At 38.5% G+C, this 27,153-nt stretch overlaps 1 protein-coding gene across 15 annotated transcripts in view; it reads left to right on the forward strand.

The window, feature by feature from the left end:
- Positions 1–27,153, forward strand: part of TCF12 (transcription factor 12) — a 174,930-nt gene that overhangs the window by 132,895 nt on the left and 14,882 nt on the right. For 7 of the 15 annotated variants that reach the window (XM_054215476.1, XM_054215478.1, XM_054215474.1 and 4 more), the window contains 8 exons: positions 10,933–11,038; positions 12,183–12,322; positions 12,644–12,788; positions 14,313–14,377; positions 18,631–18,709; positions 23,306–23,379; positions 24,306–24,377; positions 25,107–25,313. In XM_054215476.1, the coding sequence (XP_054071451.1) occupies positions 10,933–11,038; positions 12,183–12,322; positions 12,644–12,788; positions 14,313–14,377; positions 18,631–18,709; positions 23,306–23,379; positions 24,306–24,377; positions 25,107–25,313 (888 nt within the window). Of the gene's footprint in view, positions 1–1,094; positions 1,256–7,624; positions 7,736–10,932; positions 11,039–12,182; positions 12,323–12,643; positions 12,789–14,312; positions 14,378–18,630; positions 18,710–23,305; positions 23,380–24,305; positions 24,378–25,106; positions 25,314–27,153 lie in introns of those variants that run through there. The other 8 variants (XM_054215480.1, XM_054215479.1, XM_054215486.1 and 5 more) reach the window with 7 other exon arrangements.

The raw sequence follows: 27,153 nt of genomic DNA on the forward strand, positions 1-27,153 counted from the left end.
TTTTAGCTGAGATTTCCCTGATGCACAAGGTGCTTGGGAGAATGAACGAAATTTCTGTAACTTGCTCTCTTTCCCTGTAAATTGCTGAGTTGAACTTTGCCCGTTTTTTTTTTTTTTTTTGTTATCCTGAAGTATTTTCCTGCTTTTGTCAGGAGGGAGGCAGGGAGAATTCACAGCATTGGCAGTTGACACAGTTAGAGGTGGAGAAATGTGTTTTTGCTTTAACCTTTTTTTTCCTGGATTGAAATCCGTATCTGACTTACCAAATCAGTTAATAACCAGCTGCATTCGTATGTAGAAAATAAAAAAAATGTGCATCTCATTAGGAGTTAATGGTAGTTAATGCCACTGTTCAGTGAAGAAAGCAAAAAGACTTACCAGGCATAGATAATGTGCAAATATTGGGGAATTTTTGTGCTGGAAGTTGCAGTCTGTTTGCTGTATTGTTGTATAATTCACATTTTTGTGATGTGTCAAAGTTGTTGGGGTCCCTCACCTCCGCTTTTCTTCCCTTTCTTATATGGGCCCAGAATTGCTTATTTCATACCAAAATGTATTATACAACATAAAGGGCGCCTGGGCTCATGTTTCCAAGGGTCCATCATACTTTGTGTACTGCGAGATGGATTTTGGGTGATTCCATAAAATACTGATGTGATTATGTATTTCTTCTTTAGGCCAAGCATCTTGCCTGTGCCTTGCCTTTGTGTTAGGGGCGCATCCTCCCGCAGGCCCCCCTGGCCTGGGGCGAGCGCTGGGGCTGCGGGGGGCTCCCAGTGGGTACCCTGCTCCCAGTGGCTCCCCGGGGGGACCCCACTCCCCGGGGCTTTGGGAGCCGTTCGCCGAAGTTGGGACCAACTTCAGGCCAAGGGCCAGATGGCCGTGAGGCCGGAGCCGCGTCAGGCAGCGTCTCCGCTGCCACGAGTGCTGTAATTTAATTAAAACACAAGCATTAACTGGCGCGGGACGTGTCCATTTCCCGGCGCGGCGCGGCCCGGCCCGGGCTGCCCCCTCCCGCGGCCGGGCCCCGCGCCCGGCCCGACCCCCGCGCCCGCCCGCAGATGGTTCAGTCCTGCTTTGCATAAGCCGCCTGCGAGGCGCTCCATGTGCGCGGGGCGGCGGGCGGGCGGCTGGATGCGGCGGAGAGAGGCGGCGCACCTCAGCCCGGCCCGCCGCCAGCCTCGCCATGTACTGCGCGTACCCCGTCCCCGGGGTGGGCAGCAACTCCCTCATGTACTACTACAACGGGAAGACGGTAAGGGCGGCCGGCTTTGTTCGGGAGCCGCGCGGGCACAGACAAGTTCCGAGCGCCGGGGTGCCCCTCTGAGAGGGCTGGGGGGGCGGGGGGTCGCCTCTCCGGAGCCAACCGGGGGGGCGAGCGGTCTGTGCAATGAGCCGTCCGGGGGCTGCTTTGTGTGAACGGGGCATGGCAGCCCCCTCGGCGGGGGGCGCTCCCGGAGGGGGCCGGGGCCGTCGCCGGCACCTCAGGGCGGCCCGCTGAGGCGAAGTTCGGGCTCGGGCGTGCCCGCGCCTTTCCCGCGGGGCTGCTTCTTGCGGGATTTTTGTACCTCTTCTCCCCCACAAGGCTCCTCCCGGAGCGCGGCTCGGTGCCGCTGCTCTGGCCGGCCGGTCGCCGGCTGCCAGCCCCGCTGAGGCGGCGGTCCCCCGCCGTCCCGCTGAGGCGACGGCCGCCGGCCGGCCAGGGACGGGGCCTGCCCGGAGCGGGCCGCTCGGCCTCGGTCCTCTCAAACCGTCCAAATATTGCTACGGCCGCCGGAGCGGGGGTGGGGTGGGGGGAAGCAGATTCTGAAAAAAAACAACCACCAAACCCAACCCTCTGTATTTCAACTTTCGGGAAATTGAATGGGGTATTTCTGTTTCATGGGTGATACTTGGAGTTTTTAAGTTCGTCTGACAACAGTTATGATTTTTGTGTATAAAAAATAACATACAATGGTAAATTTAACACAGTATGTTTTTCCCAGTCTGTTTGTTGTATGTGGTTTTAGCTTCTCTTATAAAAATAACGTTAAATAGGAAGAAAGGAGATGCTGATATTCCTCTTTTTTGTGTTGTGTTTTCTTTTTCTTTTTTCCTTTTTTTTTTTTTTTTTGCTGCTGTTGCACCCTCATGGGCCTATTTGAGCCTTGCCTTCATTAGCAAACTTTTTGCCAAGATTTCTGTTCAGTGGTAATTAAACCATGGATCTTTATATTCATTAAAGACGCTGCATACGAGCGTCTTGAATAACAGAAAAGATACTGGAGGAGAGGTTAGGGGAAAGAGTAAAATTGCTTGGTCTCTATTTCATTTCCTTTGGTATAAATGCCAGCTGTCTCTCAAATATGAAATTATTTTTCTTTCATGTCTGCTTCTAGGCTAAAACAATCTGTTTGAAGTTTTATGTGAAGATATATATAAGACTTAAGTAAAATTAACTATACAATACCCCTGAAGCAAAGGGAATATAACTTACATGGAGTTTTGATTTTATTCTTTCTAGAGCACAGATCACTCTATTACAACATTTCTCTTTGTTCTTGTAGCAGGAAAAAAGGCTTTGATCTTATTAAGTATTTCCAGGCATATAGTAGATGGAAGTGCTGGTACTGTAGGAGAGCATGGCTTGAAAATTGATAGCATGTGCCTGTTATGGGTCAGAGGTGACCTTTATGAGCTTGAAGAGTTAGTAAATAGATGACAAATCATATGATGATCCTATATCATGTTGCCCAAGGTTTTATTTAATTTATTTTTTTTTAGCATCTCACTAGCTTTTAGCATTTTCTCTCCTAGGAATTCTGCAAGTTGGACTAAATTACTATTTTAAATATACAGATGGAGGATATCTGAAGTTACGGAGTTAGTTTTTGTCTTAACAGTTTTTTGAAGCACACATCTTGGTGTGTATGCCAAATCTTGTATGAACCTTCCCATAAGGAGAGAACAGTACATAGCCTAATTTTGGTGTCTTACTACCTTTATTTGTATTGTTTGATCAATTAGTAGTTGATAGTGTGTACCTCATTGTTTGAGATTTTTATTTAGATTATTGTGTTAGATTTTGGATATTGACATTCCTTGATACATGTTGATGTATATAAAATCTGATTTATTTACACACAAAGCAGGTGGAAATGACATGTAGAAAATGTGCATTTTAAACTTTTTATTAAATATGCTTTGTTCTTTTCAACTTCTTAAATTTCTAAGCCAGAAGAAAGCTTAACATTAAGCTAAAAACCAAGTATCTGAGCACCCTAATAGATGGTCATGTGTGCACTGGCACATAATTTAAAAATGAAGTCAGGATTTTCTACTATTAGAAGAGGTTAAATTTTTGTAATTTCTGTATATTTTAGGAGGGATAGATGAAAGTGAAAAGTAGTGTTTTAATACAAATCCCTTGCTAAGGAGCAAAATTTTACCATTATGTGTAATAAGTGTTACAAAAAAAAAAATTATATATATATATTTCAAGAATCCTCGCCAAATTAAAAAGAAAAAAGATCTTAATTTATTCGATAAAGAAAATAAAGCACTTGCTCTCAACTAGAAGATTTAGCCTGTTTTCTCTTTTCTTTTTTTTGTCCTTCACCTGTTGATATATAGAAAATATTCTCAGTTTATGGAAAGTTTACAAAATTTTCATATAGAGCTTTTTGGAAAAAAAATTATAGTTAAAATTGCATCTATCTTTAAAGTTTTACCTTTTCTTCCCTTTCATTTAAGAGCGGTGCTATAGACCCCAAAAACTCAAAACATCTAATCCCCATTTAAAATAAATAAAAAAAAAAAAGCTGAAAAACCTTTAGGTAGAAATAATAGCACAAATCTAAATTATACTTTTTAAAACATTTTTATTTTATTCTTTTTTTAACTAATAAATAAATTAAGCAAGCTTCTTCATTCTCTAGGGCCTTTTCAGTTAAATTTTATGAAATGCAATAGCACCAAAATAATATTTAAGTAATAGAAGTTTTATATCTTCTTTATGCATAAAGAACAAAATACAGACTTGAAAGTTTTCCACTTTTTTCAGTTCACTGTAAGTTTAGAAATAAACTGGTTGGTTTATTGCAGAAATACTTTTATATAGATCGCGATGGAGTAATGTGTCAGTTATCACCAAAATATGTTATTTTAAAGAACAGTATTGATTATATTTTATTTTATATCACCTATGACTGCTATTTCATATGAGAATAAATTTGTGGATATATTACACGTTGTTGTATTCCATGCATTGTATGGCTGAATTTGATACACCAGTCTATGTATGAATATTTTTTATTATTGAATGATACTTGTTTTTCTCAGCATAGGCTGAGATTTTATTGAGCCCTTTTTCAAGGTGGAGTTACTGCATCTTTCACAGTAGATTTCTAAAATGCCTATTTAAAAAGGGAGAAAAAAAAATCAACAGATACATATTTTTTTGTATATATGTAATGCTTTGTGATTTGTTTTTTTTGTGAACTAGCTTATATTGGGATTTTTTTTTTTGAGAAAATTTTTTTCTTGAGAATTTTGAGAGTGTAAAAGGCTATTTATCAATGTGCCCCTGTGTGTGCATACGTATATACGTACGTATGGGCACATGTGTATAAATGAATAAATACACACAGCTGTGAGTATATATGTGTATATTTGGGTATTTTTTAGTGGGGAAAATGCCTGTGTTGCAGCCATCGCTCTCAGGGTTACAGCAGAGAGAAACATGTTAATAATATTGCATAATGCTTAAATGACACGATAGCACGCCTTTCTGTAGCTGTTATGCAATAAATAATGTACTAAGTCTTTTATCATCAATGTAAAATGCTTTCAGTTTGTAAATTTTGGAGCAACCAGGTGCTAAAAAGAATGATTCAATTCTGCTTTTATTAGTATCGGGCCAGTTAGTACACAGGGAGAAAAGTACAATTAAAGCTGTGCGGTACCATATGCTGCCCGCAGCAACTTAGACAAGGTCAAAGCTAACATTTGTAAGTCAGGACAAATATAAGATCATCTGGAAAATCTCTAGGGGTACATGGCTGTGGACATTGAATAAAGAGAGGTAGTAAACACTGGTCAGCTGGATTTTTTTTTTTTCCCTGTTCCTCGCCCTTCTCTTTCCTCTCCCCATCCCACTAAAAACGATGACTTACAAAGCATCAGCCCAAGAGAGTTTTCCCTGCTCCACTCCATTGGGCTGAACTGCCAATCTGCTGAGCAGTGGTCCCCTGCCAGAAGCGTGTCTTGTCTGCAACAAGCTTTATTGATGCTTTAAAGTGAAGGTTATGTCCATTTCCTTGGGCAAATGAAAGCGGCGAGGGATGGGATCAGGTGTTGTATTGGACAGATCTATATTTCTCAAAATGTGAGCACCAAAGAGAAACACCCCCCCGTTTGTTTCCGTAATCACGTGCGCGTTGGAGTCCGTTTGTAGAAATATAATAGTCTGTGTTGGAGGTGCAGAAACTGAGAGCACTAGTGAGTTCAGAGGAGAGATAAACAAACGCAAAAGATAGCGTTATATCTAATACTGCACCTTCCTGTGGTCAGTGCTGGGGATGGGGATTCCTACCACAGCCAGAATCGCCTTCTGAAATACAGGGAGCAAATTCAGAAGCAGGCTGATTATTTTTTCAACTGTTCCAGTTTTTTGTTTCCTTAAGATATGAATTTAATCAGGAATTTTTCAAGACTTAGTTTTATGCATCCTTTAGTTACAGCGTAGTTTGAAGACTGTGGGGAAGAGATTTTGCTTAGCAAATAAAATACAAAAAGAATCCTCAGGCACTTTATACATATATTTATTTCTGGTGTTGTTTCTGCTGCCTTACCTTCTTTCTCCTCCCTTCCCTACCTCACACTACAATTTAAAAAATAATATCAAGAGAACAGACTAAAAGGTTTCCATATACTGAATTTTTGGTAAGTTTGCCTATTGCTTTTTAACATGAAATTTTTAACATAAAATTGTTGTTTACTGGGGAAAAAGCTAGGAAGTATTTGTGCTATGTATCATTGCAGTGGGATTCTGTGTTTCAAAAATATCTAAATAGGCATGTATAGCATGCCTAAACTGCATAAACATTTATTTAAGATGGAATTCAGTTTAGCTACTTCAAGGAGTTTGAATTTTATACCATCCTTAAAAATTATGGTTGGATTTGCAGACAAGACTGATGTTCTGTTCTCTTAAAGGTTCTATTTTCATTCTGGGTGGTGAGAAAGAGTTTCTAAAACGTATGAACCTTTACACCTGGTATTGGAAACAAAAAGTACGATTGAGGATATGGTATGCTGATCTTGTATAGTAGGGCTCTTCATTTTATCATCTTGCCTAAATAGCAACTAAACAAGAATTTAGGGTGGGTTGGGTTTTGGTTTGTGTTTTTGGCAGCTTCTGCCTTGCTGTAGAGAGGAGCATGGAAAACTATAGTTACTATTCTACATTCCTGAAGTTTTAGTACATGATTTTGTCAGAAATACAATAAACATGAAACCAAGTTTCCTTTTCCCAGAGCTGCCTTTCAGCAGAATTAGCTTTTGCCACAAAACCTGCAGATGATACACTGTTAAAATTTTGCCACATGTACAAATCGTTCATCAGTGCGCACTTGCTTAGTGCATGACTGATGCTGATGGAATGTAGATCAGCTACTTAGCGGAGTTTACAAGCTACAGAATAGGTTATCCACCTCTACTGATTTCAAAAAATTCTCTGTCTCCAGCAGCTTGATAAATATTTTCCTGAACTTCCAAGAATTGTTCATAACTAGGTTTAAATGAGTAACATAATTCGTAATTCCAGAAACAGTATGCGTGATGGGAGCCTCAGTCTTGAGATAGCATGAGCTCATCGGAAGTAAGGTTTGGTTGCTTTGTTGCTATTTTTTAATCTGCTTTTAACATAAATATTAAACATTGATAAATATTTAAGAATTTGAAACAGATTACGGGAAAATTGCCTGAGAGGAAGTATGCCAGCAGGAGGACTCTAAGTGTTATATTTATTAAATATGTTTATAGAATGAGACTTGGAAGTTTTACTTAGCATAAAATTTGGTAAACCCGGATCTTCACATTAATGTTCGTGTTATTGGCACTTGTGTTAGTAAACAGAAGCACCCTGAGTAATCCTTTGATACATTTCAGATACATCAGGTCTGTGTAACTTTCATGATAGTGATCGTTATGTATGTTAATCACCAGGGCAGATTTCAGAACTGGATGATGCGTTTGTTTTGCTTAAACCTGATGTAGTACAGATAATGTCTTCTCAGCTCTGAAGTCAGCTTCCGCCACTACCCCTCAAAAAAATAACTTAGTTGTCATCCTGCCTTTCCCACTGGAGAGATACAAACCGGTTCAGGGTGCAGAAGAGACCAATGTGGGTCTCTGCCTTGATGTCCTTTGCAACTCATTTGTCCTACTTCCCTCTGTGGAGGCTCTCCACCCTTCAGAGGCACTGCAGCGTTAGGATTGATGTATATTCTAGCACAGCTCCAAAACAGTCGAGTCCTCCACTTGGTAAGTCATGTAAAAAAACTAGTTTTGGCATGCGTTTATCGGAAGGGAATTTCCCATTCATAATCGGCGAGTGTTTTGCTTGTCAGCATGGAGACACATCCGACGCCTTCGGGCGTAGTGCGTTTAAGGGGATTAGAAGATGGGCTCCTCTTCTACCTGCTGGAGACAACCCTCTTCAAGGAGACTCTGCAGACGGGCTGACCTTTTAACGGTATTCCATGTCTTAGTGGGAATGTCTGCCAGGAAAAACTGGTTTGATGCATCCTGGATGTCACTGTTATCAGTTTAATAGCTAAAAGAGGCCATCTTGAGCAGCCACGTCATATTTATAACTGCCTTACTCAGCTGTTGCAGAAGAGAAAGCCCTTTAACTAGGACACAGACCGAGGAGCTGCTGCGCAGCCATTGTGCAAGCCTCCTGCGGGCCAGCAGCCACAGAGCCTACCTTCTGCTGGATAGGGATCCAGTGCATGCGGGGCGCTCAGAGGCAACAAACCAGTCGCCCCAATACATTGCTTCCTGACATAAAAATAAAATTTCATTTTTTTTAATCAACTTTTTTATTTAGTGCCTTTGTATTTTGCGTCTCCTGGACTTCAGCTTGATCTTAGTAAATTTTCTCCTTTGCTTTTAAATTTTGTTTGTAGTAACACAACATAAAAATTATGATTAGGTCATTAACCAGAAAAAAACCTGGCGCTCATCTGCAGGTGATCAGATGACATCAGAGGCCTGGTTTTAATTTGTGGGTAGTTCTGATTGTAACTAAAAGAGACTTGCTCCTTTTGTGGAATTGGCTGGCTATTTCCCTACATCTGGAGTTAATGAAGTCTTTGAGACCACATCAGTTGTGTTTTGCCGCAAGAACCCTTTGATCTGAAAAATCTAGACTGGCACAAGTGCAGCTTCATAACATTGCAGCTATGTTTTTGCAAGCTATAGTTAAGATACCAAAACAAGCAGAAACTATATAAAGTTATGTGTCTGTGCTAGGACTTTCATGTAGCTGTTTGGAAGGGCCTCTTTTACGTTAATATAATTCATAACATTTTTATTATGTTAATGGCTTGTACATATGTATCTTTAAATGATACATTTGTAGGAGTTCTTCAGTTTAATTTCCCTTTTGAGATGGTGTTTAATCAGTTTTTATAAATCACCCAATTATGTAAAATGTTAAAATTTCAATCTGAAGCTTGTATTTACAAATCTCATTGATAACGTTACAGTTTAAAAGTAGTATAATTCGTCATTGTAGGCGATTTCGCATTAATCAGTGTACATCTCCATGGCAGTGCTAAATGTCATAAAGCTTTGTTTCCACTGCTGTCCTGTGACAGTGATAGATTATCTATCAGCTATAGCATATGCTGTGTTATTCTGCACAACAGAGAACTTGTAAATTAAGCCCAGTTTTGCCTAATACGTTTGCAGTCTTATGAGTGTGAGTATTTACAATTTGACAGAGTGACATTTCTGTTAAAATATGTCTGAGGCATGGAATATACATGCATTCCTCATATATAGTAAATACATATGTACTGCTAACATTGCTTATAATGTATTGTCATTCTGTCACTCAGATTTGGTAAGCATCTCTATTTTACATTTATTCCATAAATTGAAAACCTGCAAGTAAAATATTGAACAAAAGCTCCCCAAAAGGCTTTTGGGGAAATTTTTCCTTTATTTTGATTTCTAAAAAGTGATAAAATAAGCGTGCAACTAAAAGTCCTAAGTTTTCCACTTGACTCCTTTTTAATCAGGTGTCTTTTTACCTGCTGCCGTTTTCATTGCGTGGCTCGTATCGGCAGCTGTGCCCTGGCTGCATGCCTTGTGCCCCTGTCCTGAGTCCGTCGTGCTGTAGTTGGATAGATTTTATTGAAATTCTGTTATGTAAAAAGAGTCTTAAGAGAGTGGTCGCTGGTCCCTGGGCTCTGGAGCACTGGCTGCAGGCACAGCCCCGGCCGTTTGGCTGGAAAAGCACTGGGGAGCGGGGAGGGGGGGGGGGGGTATTGGGATGCAAATGGAGCGGGGCTCGCCCACTTCACTTTCTAAATACCCGTGTCGGAACAGTCACTCTCCGGGAGAACAATGGGGCTCTTTTAGGGAACTTACGCTTTTTTTTTTTTTTCTCTTGGCCGGCTTGGTTTTCCTGGCCCTTCTCTTGCTTGGTAAACAGCATCCCAGAAAGACAGGGGAGAGATGTTGCAGAAACATGCGTGTGCCTCTATTTGCATAGGAAGGGATAAAAATATTAAATTTTGAATTTTAGGGCGTAGTGTGCTTTGTAAGTCGCATTATGTAAGCTTTAAGTTTTAAAATTATTCTTAATTTATGCGTTTATGAAGCCTTATGTATTTACAAGTAAGGCGAACGATTAAAAAATAAAAAATACCACATTTTTTACTTTGTAGCAAAAAGATGCTCTGGTTTCAGTGTTACTCTTTGGTATTCTTTGCTGCCATATTTGTTAATTTGCCTTTTTTTTTTTTTAGATTTTTCTTTTAACATACACTAGTGATATTGCAATATTCAGTCTATTGACCAAAATACTGTTATGAAGAAATAGCATTGCTTAGAACAGCCAACGTTATGGGTAGAGTCCCTGAGTTTGTGAATACTGGCTTTGTTGATTTGACTTACTTATTCCTGAATATGCTTTATATTTCTTCTTAGAGTCACTGTAGTGAAAGATGGCTAATCATTATGTTTATTTGGCATCTTACAATTTTTAATTTCTTAAGAAAATTTGTTGCTTGCAAGTTGAGAATGGTCATTCCAATGTGGTGTTACACTGAAAAAAGAACGATGCTGGTTTTCTTTAATGCTAGGCCAGTGTGAAAATAATTTGCTCGATGTTGCAGTTTTAAGATTATTCTTCAGAACTTGCATTACGTGTATTTTTGATGACTGTACAAAGGCGTGCAGGTTTCTGAATGGATGATACAATGGTTGCATTAAAATCTTGCCATTTGTCACTGGATGTTCTTTTTCTCTCTGATTGTTGGGATGCCAGCTAATTAAATATTCAAACAGGCATACAGTTGTTTTAAAATAAAATTTGTTTGGGGCCCAGTTGTTTTATCTTGCTTTTTTTATCTTGAGCAACAAGTCTGTGCGAGTCATGCACTTAGAAAGCAAAATCAGCATTCAGGCTTTTATCAGGCCACCTGGCTGAGTTGGCACACCAGAAAGTGTGTTGTTAGGATCATTGTACTGTAGTTCCTCTGTACTGTGGCAACTTGCTAAAAAGTGAATAAAACAAGGGCAACAAATGCTGCTGCTTGCTACACTGTTCTTTTTTTTATTTGTGCTTTCTATCTGTGTCTGTGTGCTGTTATGGGGTTTTTTAATGCACAACACCCAAGTATTACTAACATGCTTTTATTGCTCTCCAATATTTAGGTGTATGCACCATCCCCGAGTTCTGATGATTTCAACAGAGAATCTCCAAGTTACCCGTCTCCTAAGCCACCAAGCAGTATGTTTGCTAGCACTTTCTTTATGCAAGGTAGGTAAAATGACTTTAAATATATGGGTACATGTCACTTGTCCTTCAGGCAGAAATCTGCAGTCAGCCACTGTTGTACTGAATAAATGAGGAAGCGTAAAGGTAACATATTGTGTGAGAGCCTCTGATTAAGTTCTATATACTTTTAAAACAGTTAGATGAAGGGAGCTGTCTGTTGATTTAAAGTTTTTCTCATGACATTGACTGCTGACTGAAATTTAAGGGGATTATACACCAGGCCAGATGGACAGAATCCCCCATCCTTTGATTTGTAGGGGCTTCAGAGCAGCACACTGGAGTGATAGAGAAAAATGAGGTGAGGGCTTCTTGACTGTTCTGGAATTTGACTGTACAATATCAGCTAACAGTCTTAAGTTCTCAAATGCTTGTATATCCAGCATGCCAAAGAAAAAAAAAAAGGGGTTTCCATCGAACAAAACGAGAGCAGAATTCATTTCCTCGGCCTCACGTCATACAATTAGCTCGTACTGTAGCCTGATGAGGTTTTGGAGCATATTGAAAGCATAGTCTCTCAGTACGGGAATTTACAGAGCACTTTAGTTTGTGCTCCAGAAGGAAAACTGCATTGACACACGGGTTTAAGGCTTATGTAATGCAGTCATTTCAGCTACTTAAATCTGCTATTATGAAATGTTTTTTATTTTTATGGTACTAAGGTATTTTAGACTATAAATGGCTTACTTTAGGTTAATAGATGTTTTGCACTGTGTGCTTATGATGAGCTCTGCTTAGCCAAACTTCTCCCCCCGCCCCCCTCCCTTTTTATTATTTCTTTCAGTCTGGAATTTTTATCAACCCTCTTGATATAAATCTGGCCTTACTGAAGGTCTGTGTAATTAGCAGAAGTACTTGGTATTTTCTCAGCTGTGGTTGGATTGTATTTCAGCTATAAAGCCTCTGTTGGTTTTTTGTTTTTTTAATAAATATAGCAACAGTGTGGTGGCATGAAAATAGAAGACGCAGTATAAACTGCTCACCATTTCCTTGCTGATCTTAGTCTGAGTAGCTGAATTCTGTATTCTTTTAAAATAATTTTGTAAAGGAAAGTAGAACTCAGTACTATTCTTCATTAAATGTATTTTTCTTGTTTTCTTTTTCATTAAAAAAATTAAAAACCAAAAAGATGGGACCCACAATTCTTCTGACCTCTGGAGTTCATCCAATGGCATGAGCCAGCCTGGCTATGGTGGGATGCTGGGAGGCTCCTCTTCCCACATGTCCCAGTCCAGCAGTTACGGCAGCCTGCACACACATGACCGTTTGGTAAGATATGCAGCACAGGTTAACGTATGTGTACTTGTATATGGAGAACTGACTTAGAAGAATGCATTTTTTGTTTGCTGCTCATGTATGTCAGTTAAAAACCCAGTTGTCGGAAATCACAAACTTACTGCATTAGATGTATGTCCTTTTATTTATGTCTGTTGTATAAATAAAAATCTGTGGCCGTACAGTGCTGCATTCAAAGGATGGATGAATCCCTTTCTTTAATAAAGGGCTGGGTGTTGTGTATTTGGTATCTTAAAATATCAACATTTATTTAAAGACTACTTAATGACTTATGTCTGTTTCTCTTCTCTCTAGAGCTATCCCCCACATTCAGTCTCACCTACAGATATAAATGCCAGTCTTCCTCCAATGTCTAGCTTCCATCGTGGCAGTACCAGCAGTTCACCTTATGTAGCTGCCTCACACACTCCACCTGTCAATGGATCAGATAATATTCTGGGTAAAAAGAACTTTTTTTTTTTAAATTTTACAAGAAAATGAACTTTAGGGCTGCATGACACACAAAATTAGTAAGATTTAATTCATGGGATGCTTGTAGATCAGGAATACTGCACCACTGTGACATTCTGTTCTCAGCATGGCTGAGATGAGGCAAATTGTTTTGCAGTCAGCTTGAGACTTACTGGTTTATTTGCTTTCACAGCCAAGCCTATGCTCAGGAGATTGTATTCATCTAACCTAATGGCAATAATCCTTCCACAGTTCAGTATATGTACACGTTCATATAGGTGGTACTGGTGTTGCAGTTTTCAGAGCTGCTGTATCACCACGGTACTGTGCAGGAGAAAGGCAGGAAGACTGTTTCTTTGGAGAGCCTGATAAACTGCATCGTAAATTCCTCTCTTAACTGATTTAGAGATTACTGAGTAGCCAGTATGGTGGCTGGTTTAGTCTCTTCCGTGCGTACCTAGAAAGCATGAAATACAGCATGATCATCTGTTGCTTTCACGTATTTGCACATCTAAAGGTACAGCCATAGAAATTAAAGGCTTGTAGATGCCCCTTGTCAGTTCGATATGATTTGCACTTAGCTTCATTTTAAGTAAGCAGAATTTAGAGTGACTATATTGGCTTTGATTTGGAAACATGTTTTACACACAGATCTTTAAACAGCCTGTTAATGAATCTGCATGGGAAATTCAGGCTGGAAAAATCCAAGTTTGCCACAAACTTGAAATGGTGATTGTTGCATGATTTGGATTTCTGATATAAATGTCTGACATTGACATTAAATACAATTCTTTGGCATTAGAAGTTGATAATTGGAGAAAGGAGATTCACTTTTAAAGGGTCTATCTTCTATGGTAAAGCAGGTATTTCAGAGGATTCGGGTCCTTTCTGTGTTTCCAATTGGCAGGGCTTCAGATCTCCTCTTGGCTTGATGGTGTGTGGAGCAAAAGGGCACGTAAAGCTGCTGACATGCAACTAAGAGCAGGGGTGACAGAAAGCTTGGTGGATAAGAGCTTTTCAGGGATTTTCTAAAATAAAGACGAGAGTACAACAAGGGGAATTAGAGCTGGGGGAGTCAGGAGACACACAAGGAGCTATTCAGTGAATTTGGCTTTAAGAATTAATGAAACATGCAGCACTTTAGTGATAACAGTTTAGAAATAATCTTCAATAATATAATTTTCTGATTTTGATTTTTCTTTTCACGGTTCATTAAAATTAGCCTGTGATTCTAGAAAATAATTTTAGTCTTTTCTAACTGCTTTCACTTGTTGGACTTTTAAGTTATCATGGTGATACTGTGTTTGACTTTAAAGAGGAGAGCATCTAAATTTAAATCTAATTGTTTTAATTAAATTTTTAAGTATAATGAGAACTGATTTTGTTGACACTGACTTCCTTAGAATATCCGTTTAAAAAGTGGTTGCCCAACTGTATGTGATGAATAAAATAATAAAAGTAAATAAAATTTGAGCTTTAAAAATAAGTGTTGGGTTTGCTTTCCACATTACAGGAAACAGAGGAAATGGTGCTGGAAGCTCACAGACAGGTGATGCGCTTGGAAAGGCACTGGCATCTGTAAGTAGCAGTTAGAATATTCAGATCCGAGAGACCTATTTTGATCATTGCATTCATTATTTATGTGCTCGTTCATTTTATAACATCAGATCAGGAGTTTTCATGTATGAGGGTAAAATAATGTACTATGATACGATGTTGTATACTAGACAAATGTCTATAAAAAGCAAGTGGAAAATGCTTTTACTTGTAGAAGACTTGTTCTGACTGACGTTTTTCAGGTGATGGAAAAATTTAGGGCAGATAACATTTAGAAAGTTGTTTAGACAAAGTAAAAGATAATCATAAAAAGTGTAGGGCTTGACTTTTTTTTTTCCCCTAGTGTTCTAGTTAAAGTAAAATATTTTTAACGTTGCTCTTAGAGCAGATCCTGCCTCGAGGTTTAAAATGTTTTCTCAGTGGCCTTATAAAGCTGAGAGGTTTTGAGTGCTGTGTTGTATAGCTATAATTTATGGAACAGCCTTCAAAATGCTGTATATGCACAAAGTTTAAACTCTTAACTCTTGTTGGAGTAATGCAGATAATGTAAAACATTGCAAGTATCTTCAGTCTACTGACAGCTCTGTTTACATATGTATGCATACAACAATTACTTTTGCATTAGTAAAATCAGATGTACTTTTTATAAAACAGTCATTGATATAGCATCAGAATAAAACTGGGTTTTTTTTATAAAACAGTAACTTATATAGTACAGCAGAAATTTCAGAGGTAGGAGTGGTGGCTGGGGGACCACTTTGTATTTCTTGTACGTAGCAAATAGGGGGAGACTAAGTCTGATTTAAAAGATAAAAATGACTGCTTTGCAGCCCCAAAAAGACCGTTCCTGGGTTGGATTCTGCATCCCTCACCTCATACCAGTGAATGCAAATGTGTGTATTCGTGCAGATCCTGTTACCCTTGCATCCCTCAGAGGGTCATATGTTAGAAGATTAGCAGATCTGATAATGTCTGTAATGTCCATATTGGGTAGGAGAACTCTGACCTACTGGCTTTGAGGAGAAAAATGTTGTCCCTGTTGCTTTTGGGGATTCAGTGAGCAGATAACAATTCAGAGTCCAGAGGGCAGTTAACACTCTCTTTTTGTCTGTTTGAGACCTGTCAGAAAAGAACTGGGATCATTTGGACTCCCAGAAGTAGCAATGCTTGCTTACTTCAGGCTCTTCGTTACTCTGCAGATGTATAAGGATGTCTGCTGTTCTGCAGCCTGACCAAAATTTCTGTTAAGTCTGACACGCTGGCCAGTTCGACCTGCGGGACTTCATGATGCTTTCCACTGCTCTCCTTTTTTAAATTATTTTCTCATCCTTTCAGGTATTTTTGCCCAAGTCACTAGCTGAGAAAACCAGGCTGATGTTTTGAGGAAAAACTAGATATATTGCGAGTGGAAGTCAGGGCAGAAATGTTTAATCTAACTGGTGGGTGGGCTCTGGTTGTCATAGAAACTTGTTTCTGTCATCCTGTGTTGTTGCTTGGCAGGAGCAGCCAGGTCATTCCATAAATCATTTCTGTCATAGCTGATGGTGATGCATTCCATCTGCTCTATCAGTGCATGCCATAGTCTGCACACTTCAAATCCCTCGCCTCATCCATCTGCTTCCCCCGCACCCCGCAACACGCGCGCACCCAGCATACTCCTTGCGCTTGTTGGGCAGGGAGCATCGCTCGCGGAGGGAGCTGGTCTCCTGCAGGTGAAGCCAGCGCACATGAATTTTGATGGCTGCTAAACCAAGAATATTTTTCTGTTTGAACAAAGTTTGATTTAAATACTGTGATTGTCTTGACTCTCTCTCCCTGCCCCCCTACCCCCTCCCCCCCCGGCCCAAGATGACGCTCTATGCCTTTCTGTTAGGATTTTAAATGCTACCACTGCAACTGTTGAGAGGAATTTCTAGTTCTAAAATTCTGTTGACGTACATCTCACAATAGGCCTTTCATGTGCGAAACATCAGAGGATACGACATTTGTTCTTCAGTTTAGGTATTAAAGACCATACAGAATAGTATGTGATTAAACATGTAAGGCCAGATAATACATTTGCAAAGGTTCTTTTATTTTAGGTTTAAGCCTGGATAATTGTGGTCTTAATCTCAGGGTAGGCAAGAAAGAGAATTGTACATGAAAGTATTTACACAAAGTTCCCAAAGCCCTGTGGATTATGCATTAGTTTGGATAATGAACTAGTATAGATAGAAAGAAAAGAAAATCTGGGTATTCGTGCCATTTCTAATGTGTTTCCCTGAACATTTGCCAAACAATAACCCTTTAAGATTGTGCCCATGGAGGGTTATATGGCAAGAGAAACATCTGGTTTATTTCATTGCCTAATGCCAAATCAAAACACTTGGTCTTTAATTTAGAGGAGATCAAACAGGAGGACTGTTTAACTTTGTTGATTATATCAGACCTCTTTGTGATAACTTATGTTTTGATTCCTACCTCAGAACTAGGGTAAAGGCCTTTGTACGGTCTCGGTAGTTAAATAGCCACTGGTCCCCTCACAAAAGAAAAGAAAATGTAGGGAAGTTGACTTCTGAAAGTAATTCATGAATTAAGTTTCTTTGTTGCTTTAGACTCAATAACATTAGCATAACAAAGCCTAACTGAAATGTACACTGTAGTGTTTAAAAAATTGGACTAACAGCTCCGAGGTTTGGCTCTGCAGGCTCTCAATTGTGCAGCTTTTGTCTAAGAGCCTTTTCATTAGACCCTGGCATATTGGCACCCCGCTGATTGGAATGGACCATGACTGATAGGAGGAGGAGTCTCATTTGTTGCAGTAAAATGAGTCATGTTACCGTTTAAGCCTGGCAGAAGGTGTCAGGGTTGTTCATCATTGGTCATTTAACAGCACAGCGGCCAGGGTCTGCATGCAGAATGAATTCTGACCTCGTCTTTTACTTGTGGCTTTGGTATAATGGAGGTTTTCCCTCTTATAAAATATAGCAAAATAAAATCGGCAGGTAGACCGGTGGAAAACAACCAGTTTCGGAGGAAATTTCACGGCCTTTGCTCTGACATCATTTTAATTTTCTGTATCTTATCTGTCTGGAACTTTCTACAGTTCCCATACTGACACCCAAGATTTATTTTTATACTGACGTACAATGCATGAATTTCCTACAATGGTCTGAGGTAGCTGGTTCTTTTCAATGTATTTGCTTTCTAGCATGTATGAAAAGGAGGAGGCATTTCCATTAGGGAACGGATGGTCTTTTCTAATGAAGAAGTATGATAGACCAGGAAGGAGCATGCGGTCTATCGGGTCCTGGTTTTGTCAGTTCAAAAAAAATACAATATGCAACTGAACCAAGTCCCAGTTTATTGTCAGCTAAATGCTGAACTGTCATATTGTCTGTGTGAAGAGACATCAGCCACACTGCCAGCGAAGATTTTTTTTTTTTCTTATTTTATTTTAACTGCCATCTGATGACTAACAAATCCTGCTCTCTGCTCAAGTAAAACAAGTTTGAACTGATGACCTATAAAAATATGTTCTAAAGTCCATAGTCAGCCTCTAAACCTATTCGCTTCCCTTCACAAATTGAATTTTCCAAGAATCTTGAAATTTTTAGTTTTAATTAAAGCTTTAAGCACTAATGTCTTCTGCTTTATCAAGACTTTTTAATTACATTAATAGCGAGGAATGAATTGTTGCAGGTTGAGGTTTAGTATCTTAAGGGAGCAATTGATACAGAAATAAGAGAGAAAAACTGTATGTGCTGCAAGAGCAACAAAATTTCAGATGGTTTCCATTTGATAGGTACCAGTAGTAACTAGAGCTGAATACTTTGTTGGTATTTGCTCTTGTGAAGGATTAATTTTTAGAAGATAACATGTGTTGACTGCTAACATCTCTCTCTAAAGTTTGGGAAGTCATTATTCCTCCCCATTATCCTGAAGTTGTGTTTGTTCTAATTATCTGTGTACTGTTAACTCTTATGTATATTGCTCTCCTTCAGTGATAAAAAGGCTGGAATTTCTGCTGCTGTTAAAGTGGAAGGAAGATGAGTTATGCTTGTGTCGCTATCAAATACAGGCTCTGCTTATTTTGACAGCTGCTTGAAAATGAAAGTTCTCTGGACATTTTTAGAGCCTTAAGTGTAATAAAGCAGAGCTGGCACTGAAGGATCAAATTGGTTTTTTTATCAATCCAGCAGCAAGAGTGACAATTAAAGCATGAAAAGGAATCCTAATAGCTATTTTTGTATTATGACATGTATTGATACACAGTCTCTTTCGTCTGTTGTTAGATTTATTCTCCTGATCATACCAGCAGTAGTTTTCCATCGAATCCATCAACACCAGTTGGATCACCATCGCCTCTTACAGGTAGAGACTAGACATTTGTCAATAACTTGTTTGTTGTTTTGAAAACATCCTGTTCGGAATCACAGTGAAATCAGCAGTATTATTTTTCCATTGTAGGAAACCCAGATCTATAAATCCAGATTCTTAAATATTTTGTTATGAGCATTCACTTAAATCCTGGCAACTGGCTTTGAAAATTAGCTTATTAAAATAATCTTTGAAAACATTGAATGTCACAGCTATAAAGATAACTGTACAGACCTGTACCATTGGAGAGAAATAAGAGTGATTTGGTTGGAGGTTTTTTTCTAAAGCTGTATGTTAAAACTGTGCGTCAGCTTTCACTGACAAACACAGCAGATGTGTGTTCCCTCTAATTAAAATATAGTAGGCTATGAGACTGTCCAATTTTTACACAGGATAGCTTTTCATTCATATCTTTCATGAATGCTTTCATTCTATGGGAGAAGAATTTCTGGCATTTTTCAAAATAAATGCTCTGTATTGCAGCCACCTCTGTCACCTGTGCTTTGTGTGTTTGTAGTGTGAATGTGGGAAGAAGCATTCCAGTGTGGAGATGAACTGTGGGCAGCTGCCTGCAGCTATTAGTGGGTAGTGCAGCTTTCACAGACACTGTGGCCTCAGCTGTCTAGTAAAAGTTGAACAGCTGTTCTCCATATAGAGAGGACTGTGAAAGCTCCATTGACTTAAATTTGTTGTTTAACAAAGAACTAGAATTACAAGCAAGATGATGTAACGTTAACCCTGTTCTTTCCTATAGTGCAATTTGGTAAATTATTTAACATTTATACAACAGTCTGTTTTCCCATTCTCTGTTGTTTAATGTAGCCCTGCAGAGTCCTGGCCATTGGTCACTCTTTTGCAAGACTGTTTCGCTTTATATAAAAAAAATAAAATTAACTTATAGTGAAAGGTGTACAAAATGAACTTAGCTGAACATTTTTGTAATCTAGATGAATAAATTCGTAACACTATTGCACACAAAACGCAGTCATATACATCCATATGTGAATATGCATATCTATATATGCAAGGTCACTCAGAAAACTTTCATCATTCATACTGCACTTTTGTTTAATGGACACTGTTCCGGTTTTCTGCCGACTTAGTGGATTATTGAATATCTGACCTGGCATACCTGAGCAGCTGCTTTGGGCATTTTTTTTCTATAACTGAAAAAAGCAATGTTGAATTGAGTAACGTTGGGATTAATGGGATTTTCGATTCAGTGATTACAGTTGGCAAAAAATGTTTTGTGTATCCTTATTGTACCGAAAAGGCAGATCAGACCAGAAGATTACTATTATTATTATTTTCTTTTAAACTTCAAAACAAATATTGAAAAGAGCTCTGTGGATGGAAGAAGGAAGTTCTGACATTTCAAAGTATTTAAAATTTTGAAGATCCCAACTGGAGTTGCCTGATTAGATACCACACTTAATTTTTTAAGCGTGAAAGCACTAGCTAATTTCTGGTTTTAGAATACGAATTTGAGGTCCCCAAAATACAGGTTTTCCCTTTGCTGTTGATGCCTTTGTTGGAACCTGTATCAAATGTAAAACTCTCCAAAATTTCCGCTTTGATGTGTCCCGTATTCTGGATTCTGATGGCTGAGACAGTAGTAGATACAAGCAAATAATACTGAAATCTTTCTCAGGCCCAAATTTAGCATCTGCTTTACAGTTATACCCTCCCACCCCACCCCCTTTAATTCCAGGGATACAGAATTTATCAAGCCTTTGGTAAATTGCTCCAGTAGTTAATTACCTTCATTTATGAATCTGGACTTTTATCTTTATTCCCAGATGAGTCACTAAGAACACAGTGAAGCACAATGTAAAGTAATTACTACTATATTTATTGCTATTTATACTCCTGGTAGCCATTTTCTGTCCTGACCCAAAAAGTTATTGCAGATAAAACAAATGTTTTATGTATACTAAAATAATGTATTCTTGAGCATTTTAGCCTTCATCATGGTTTTCCTCTTTTGCAGTTGTTAGTTCTTTGTTGATTTAGCATTTTAAGTATTATATGCTTGACTAAGTCATAATTTACCTATCCTTTAATTGTAAATTACAGTAGGAGCATGCTATTTGCCATTTAAAGCATTGAGAGATACTAACTTCATGAGACACTTAAGTATGCAAGCTCATGTTTGACTATTTGGCTGTTAGGTTACTGAATAAGGACTAACAACTTTTTTTTTACTGATTTAAGTAAAAGCTTTGAGAACAACCTGATGAAACTCCCCAAGTATGGAGACAATAGTGTGTGTCTTGTCTTCCCTGCCCTTGTTTAATTTCTGATTTTACAGAAGCTTGCTAAGCTTCTTGCATAGTTTTAATTATTGTGTTTATGTATTTGAACTTTATATACGGATCTGAATGGTGGGAGCTTTGGTATTTTAAGAATCCTTCTCCTGGGATCAGAGGTATTCGGAAGGGTTTGGTGGGTTCTGAGGATGCAAACCCAGCCTCTGCTGTGGGGGATTAGTGTTGGGGAGACTGAGAGCAAGAACAATACCACAGTGATTACTATCGATGACCCCTGTAAATCCAAACACTTGCCTGGCTTATTTGTTTTTCATGCTGCTATGTTGGTGCTGCACTAAAAGCTGCAGTTGTTAATTGCAGGGCTTGTGGTGCCAGGATGCTTTTTAACATAATTGGTGGATTTCATGCACAAACTTCTAGGAGGGGGAGTGGAACGAGGAAAGCAGGAAATCGGTGCCATCTGGCAACCTGCGCAGACATGGAGACGGATATGCCATGGCTCAGAAAGAGCACTAGCAGTACTAGAGGTGTGATTAAAAACTGCAGGTTGCAGTTGGGTTGTTGAGGAGTTGGAGAGGAGGAGGAGTTGAGTATTCCCTCCCTCCTTTTCTTTTTATTTCCTTTGTGAGAAGTCCCACTCAGAGTTTTGTTCTGGGCTTACATTAAGGAAATAGTACCTTTTTCCATTAAAAAATACCTTCACAAACTTACCAGACTAGATGCACAGGTGTTGAGTCTATTTGCTTTCTTTTAACTGGTTGCCCTTCCGCTTAATATTCAGCTGATGCTTTGTTGTAGGAAGTTGTGCACTCAGCCCTGTTAGTAGGGAGCACTCATCAAAGCTTCCACTATGGTCTTGTCTCTAAAAGTGGAATTTTGACCAGATAAAAATTTGAACATTACCCTTAGCCAAAATATTCTAAAGTTGTTTCATTAATGCTTTGCAAAAATGAGTGGGACTCCAAGCATTATTCCCAAGTTCAGGAATGACAATAATGCAGAGGGAGACTACAGATGCAGACCCAGAGTAGCTGTGTGAAGTGAAAATTGGTAATTATAAACTTACTCACTGATGTCGTTATATTTTAAAAGAGAATTCCAGCAGTTATGGCAGCTCTGGGCTCTTATGAAATTGGAGATGGTTTATTTTTTTTTAATTAGAAGGGAAATATTTAGGTATTTTAATAGCTATGTAGGCTGTACTCTTTTTGTTAAATAAAACCCTTTCTTTAAAAGGTAACTACTTGCAGCTCCCTGAACAAAGGAACTGTAATGTTATTAAACCTTTTCCCAGTTTTCCAGACGTACAGCTCTGGCCGTTATTGAAAGAACAAGCCCACAGGCTCTTCCTTTAATGAGCTGCGTTGGATTGTATGTCCATAATTTATTAATGTAATTGCTTTATTATTACATTTGTATGGCTGAAAGGAAGCTGTCTCTAATGGACATGAATTTCATGTGGTATCTTTATAAAAGATGCATTATTAGTTGGTGAGAAAAATACACGTTGTACTACTTCAGGCTTTGCTTTAAAAGTACTGCTTTATTAGTTACTGCATTTCACATCTAATTATTTCTACATTTTATGCAGTAATTAAGTATATTTATGTCAGATTAGAGTGGATATGTATTTGAATTTGCAGTGCATAGGTAATATAGCTATAATTGTCGATTTGTTGCACGGTCAATGATTCTTTAGTTGCCAATTTACCTTAAATATATCTGAAATAACAAATGGGAATGACTTAGGTGTATTTTTACTCTTCTAAACTTGGAATGCATTATAATCTAAAATGGTATAATATAGAACTAGACAAGATAAAGCATTTAAATCTAGTTTTAAGTTTACTTATTTAGTAGAGGCGGCATAAAAATGGTTTTCCAGTTACCCTTAATACAGTGTCTCTTTGATTTCTTTAAATATGTTTGTTTTGTATTTTAACACTATTAAAGATATGCCTACATATACTGAACATAATCTGAAGAAGAAAGAATTCAGCAATCTTTTTATGGTGACACTGGCAGAAGGCAGGTATTTCAGATACAGTGTGTGTCTGTTTAGTCCACTTTTTTTAATGTTGAAGTACTTTGAAGATACCACTGCTTTGTCGTCAATAATGTGTCTAACCCTACAGATGCCAGGATATTAAAATTATCCCTCGGTAAGGCAGAACGAAGGAATTTGTCCTCCTTTGTATGCCCATATGTTAGTTTACCTTTATGCAGAATATGTTGGGTTTAATTACGTTGAGAAATACTGCGTCTCTGCTTCCCACTTACGCTGCCTGAATCTGTGTGTTAACCTAGACCGTTTTGACAGGTGCCAGTCAGTGGTCTCGGAGTGGAGGACAAGCCCCCTCATCTCCAAACTATGAAAACTCTCTACACTCCTTGGTAAGAATTGCTGAAAGCAACATAGTACTTTTTACTTGTGAGTTGAAGGCTTGGTTTTGTATAAATCCTGCATATCATTAAAGGAAACAGTAGGATAGCATTACAAATGAATTCTTTGCTAACAAATGGCCTGTTCAGTTGAACAATATAAGACGGGCAGGGTGTGTCTTTCACCATCTGTTCCTTGGGCATCAGGCTTCTGTGCTGAGGACAGCTGGTGCTAAAGCGCTGTTATGAGATTCTGGTACCTTTTCACAAATCCATGGCTAATTCTTATCTAAAGTTCAGTCTGGAGAAAAGATAAAGACTTCATGCCTTCGCATTTACTTGTCCTTCCCCCTCTCTCCCCGAAATGGTAGTCTCTTGGGCTTGTTTTCATTATACTCTCATTAAAGTAGTCATATATTTTATGTGTAATTATTATTTGTTATTGGTGAATGTTCATTTATTAATTAATGAAGCATTTTACAGAAAAACACACAGGAATTAATCTACAGCATTGTAAACTTTCTTGTTTTGAAGATTCAACAGAAGGTTTAAGTTACTGACTTCTTTCTTAAATTTCTGACACAGCATTGGGAAGGAAGGGGAGAAATTTGAGGGAAGGTTTTGATTACCTGTTAATATTTCTAGTTTCCACAGATGTAACTTCTTTTTTTCTGTCTAACAAGAATAAATTTAAGCTAAATCAGTTTTCTTTTCTTCAGTATTTTTGCAATTAAATATAATGGATATTTACACTTAGAATCCTAACATAACTGCAATGTTAAATATTAGCCTTTTCTTATCTTAATATAATCAGATCTCTGTTGCATTAACTTGACTAACAATTTATTGCTGACATGCACATCAGCTGTTTCCTCACCTCTTTTTTTGAATTAATCTTAACCTGTGCTTTGCTTCCTGTTCTGTCTTGACTTTGCCAGAAAAATCGAGTTGAACAGCAACTTCACGAGCATTTGCAAGATGCAATGTCCTTCTTAAAGGATGTCTGTGAGGTACTATTTCACTTTAGATGGTGCCTTTTTGTGTTTCAATTAATGCTTCCTTCGGATTCCCCATTAAAAACTTAAATTAGCATAGCGTATGACCCATCTTTTTACTCCAACATTCTGCTGTTTCAGTTTCTAGAGAGCTGCAGTGTCAGAACTGGTTTTGCTTTGGGGTTTTTTTTTTGTTCTGTTTTTTTTAAAGGAAAGTAATTTTAAGGCAGACTTTTCTGCAGTAACATACAGAACTTGCTTTTGTTTCTGAAATACCTAATCTGTTTAAAGGATCCATTTTAGAAAATGATAACTTTAAGTTTTGTCCAGCTTTTTTGTAATACAGGTTCTCAAAAAGCCACTGCCTCTCTTAATTGTTACCAACGTGGTGAGGCTGATTTTATGATCATTCTTTCTCGTCCTGTATTAGATAGCTTATTTTCTAGCACTTCCTTTTTTTCTTGTTCATGCCATGTAATAGAAGCCAAGTAACATTAACCTTATAATAAGCTTCACTTTAAAAGCTGCCACCTATTTGTGGAATGAATGCTATCTTGAGCAAAATCTCCAGATACCTTTTCTTTTTCCTGTTTGTTTGTAGTGCTGGTAGGTGCTTTCGAAGTCTTTTGATACCGCATCTCATCTTCTATCTTTAATATCTCTGAGGTAGAAACTGTTAACAGTGCAATGAGGCTGCAGATTTCCTCGGTAACGGCTGTTACTGTCCCTCTTCAATCCCAACAGCAGTCTCGAATGGAGGATCGCTTGGACAGACTCGATGATGCCATTCATGTACTACGAAATCATGCTGTGGGGCCTTCAACAAGCCTATCAGGTGGCCATGGAGATATACATAGTTTATTGGGACCATCCCACAATGGGCCAATTGGAAGCCTGAACTCAAATTATGGAGCATCTAGCCTTGTAACAACCAACAGACAAGCATCAATGGTAATGATATTTTTAAATGCGTATATATTTATGCAAAGCAATTACAGCTGATGCATTTAAATTATCGTAGAGCCTAGTGAGTTAAAACCGGACTGTAAGATTCATATTGATCAGGAAGAAACCACTGGAGATTCTGGTGCAGGAAAAGATGGCAGAGCACTTGCACCTGCTATGGGTTTCCAATTAGAGGGTTGGGGTGGGGGTGGGCAGAAAGGAGGGGGAGGAGAAAGATGGGAAAACTTAGATTTTGGCCTGGTCAGTGGCCCATAAAATCCTGCTGTGACCATATGCAGAAAGCTGAAACTTTCTGCTGAGAGCATTTCAGCTTATACATGCATTTTTTCCAGATGTGTAATAATTGGCAGAACAGTTTTCTCCTTGAAATGGTGAATAGGGAGATTGAATGGGAAAAGCAGTCAAGAAGGACTGAATTTCAAGTGTTCTGGTCTGGAAAAGCTGTTTATTGTAAATTGGAACTAGTCTTCAATAGCAGATGCTGGCAGAGGACTGGGAGGAAGCTGTTGGAATGTGGAACCATAGTGTGCGCAGGCTCAAAATTTAAACTTTTTTTTTTCTAAATGAAAAGGAGTTTGAGCACAGCTGTAGTGTAAGTAACAATGAAGAGGAAACAACTTTTAGATTAATCCCCAAGAACAGTGAAATAATTCAATCCATCTCTCTTTTAGTTTCTTTAAAAATGTGAACTGTTCTGAAAAAATGTAGTCGAGCTTTTCATCGATCAGAAGTATGTTAAAAGCATTATACAGTAAATGAAGTCTATTTGTAGCATTGCTCACTTCCCTTTTTCTTCCTTTTCATTCCTCCCTTCTCAAAAACGCTTAAAGGAAAAAGAGCTTTTTAAAACATGCTTATTTTAGTGGTGCCATGTGTTTGCATGTTTCCAGCGTAATTTTAAAGACCAGTTACATGCTGTGAAATTTTCTGTTATAAAACAGATTCACAGCTGGGTACTGTGTGATCAAGGCAAAATTTCACCTATCATCAAAATAATTAGGTACCCCAATTGCTGAAGGGTTTGTATTCTATAAAACAGAATTAGTTCCAGGCTCTCCCATTCACGCGTCACACATCCATTTATATTAATTTCAGAACCACTGCAGTAAACATCAAAAAGAACTGGTGACTTTCTATAAGCTGCGTGTGTCTGGGGGCTTTTGGGGAGGAGGGTGCTTTCCAAATGTGTACCCAACTTCAGGTTTCTATACGAGTTCACAGTTACTTTTAGTAATGAAGGAAGTGATGCATAAATACTTTAGAATTTTTTTTTAATATGGCCTCATTTAATATTTAAGGAATGCTGCTAAAGGGAAAGTTTTACAGTGTTCTGGGGTAGACTGAAATTTAGTCATACAAAAGAAAACTCTCTTCCCCCCTGTCTTAATGATGTGGGGTAGAGTGAGTGAGCGAAACTGCAGTGACAAAATTGTTCTCTGTCTGGCTTGTGAACGTTCTGGTGCCGCTAAGCCAGATATGCTCAAATGCAGATAGTGCTGAAACGTAGATAAAAACCTCTGTTTCTCTTTTAAACTCAGTTATGGTAAATATTTTATCAACTCAGTTTTGATTAAAATAGGAATGGTGGAAAATGACTCTCCAAAATGAATAAAGGTTCCTTGGTCTGCTGTAGTTTAATGCAGTTGTGTAACTTAAATGTACTATAGACTTGATTCATCATCTAATGATTGATCTGCAGATTCGATGGAAGGATGCTTGCTGTCTGCTAGAAATAAACTCAGATTAGGAAAACGAAAAAAAGATTTGCTTTAATATTTCATCCTGGCTGAGTGAAACAAGCTTGCAGATCAGTTTTGGCTTGAAA

The sequence above is a fragment of the Rissa tridactyla genome, chromosome 9, assembly GCF_028500815.1.
Source record: "Rissa tridactyla isolate bRisTri1 chromosome 9, bRisTri1.patW.cur.20221130, whole genome shotgun sequence".
NCBI lineage: Eukaryota > Metazoa > Chordata > Aves > Charadriiformes > Laridae > Rissa > Rissa tridactyla.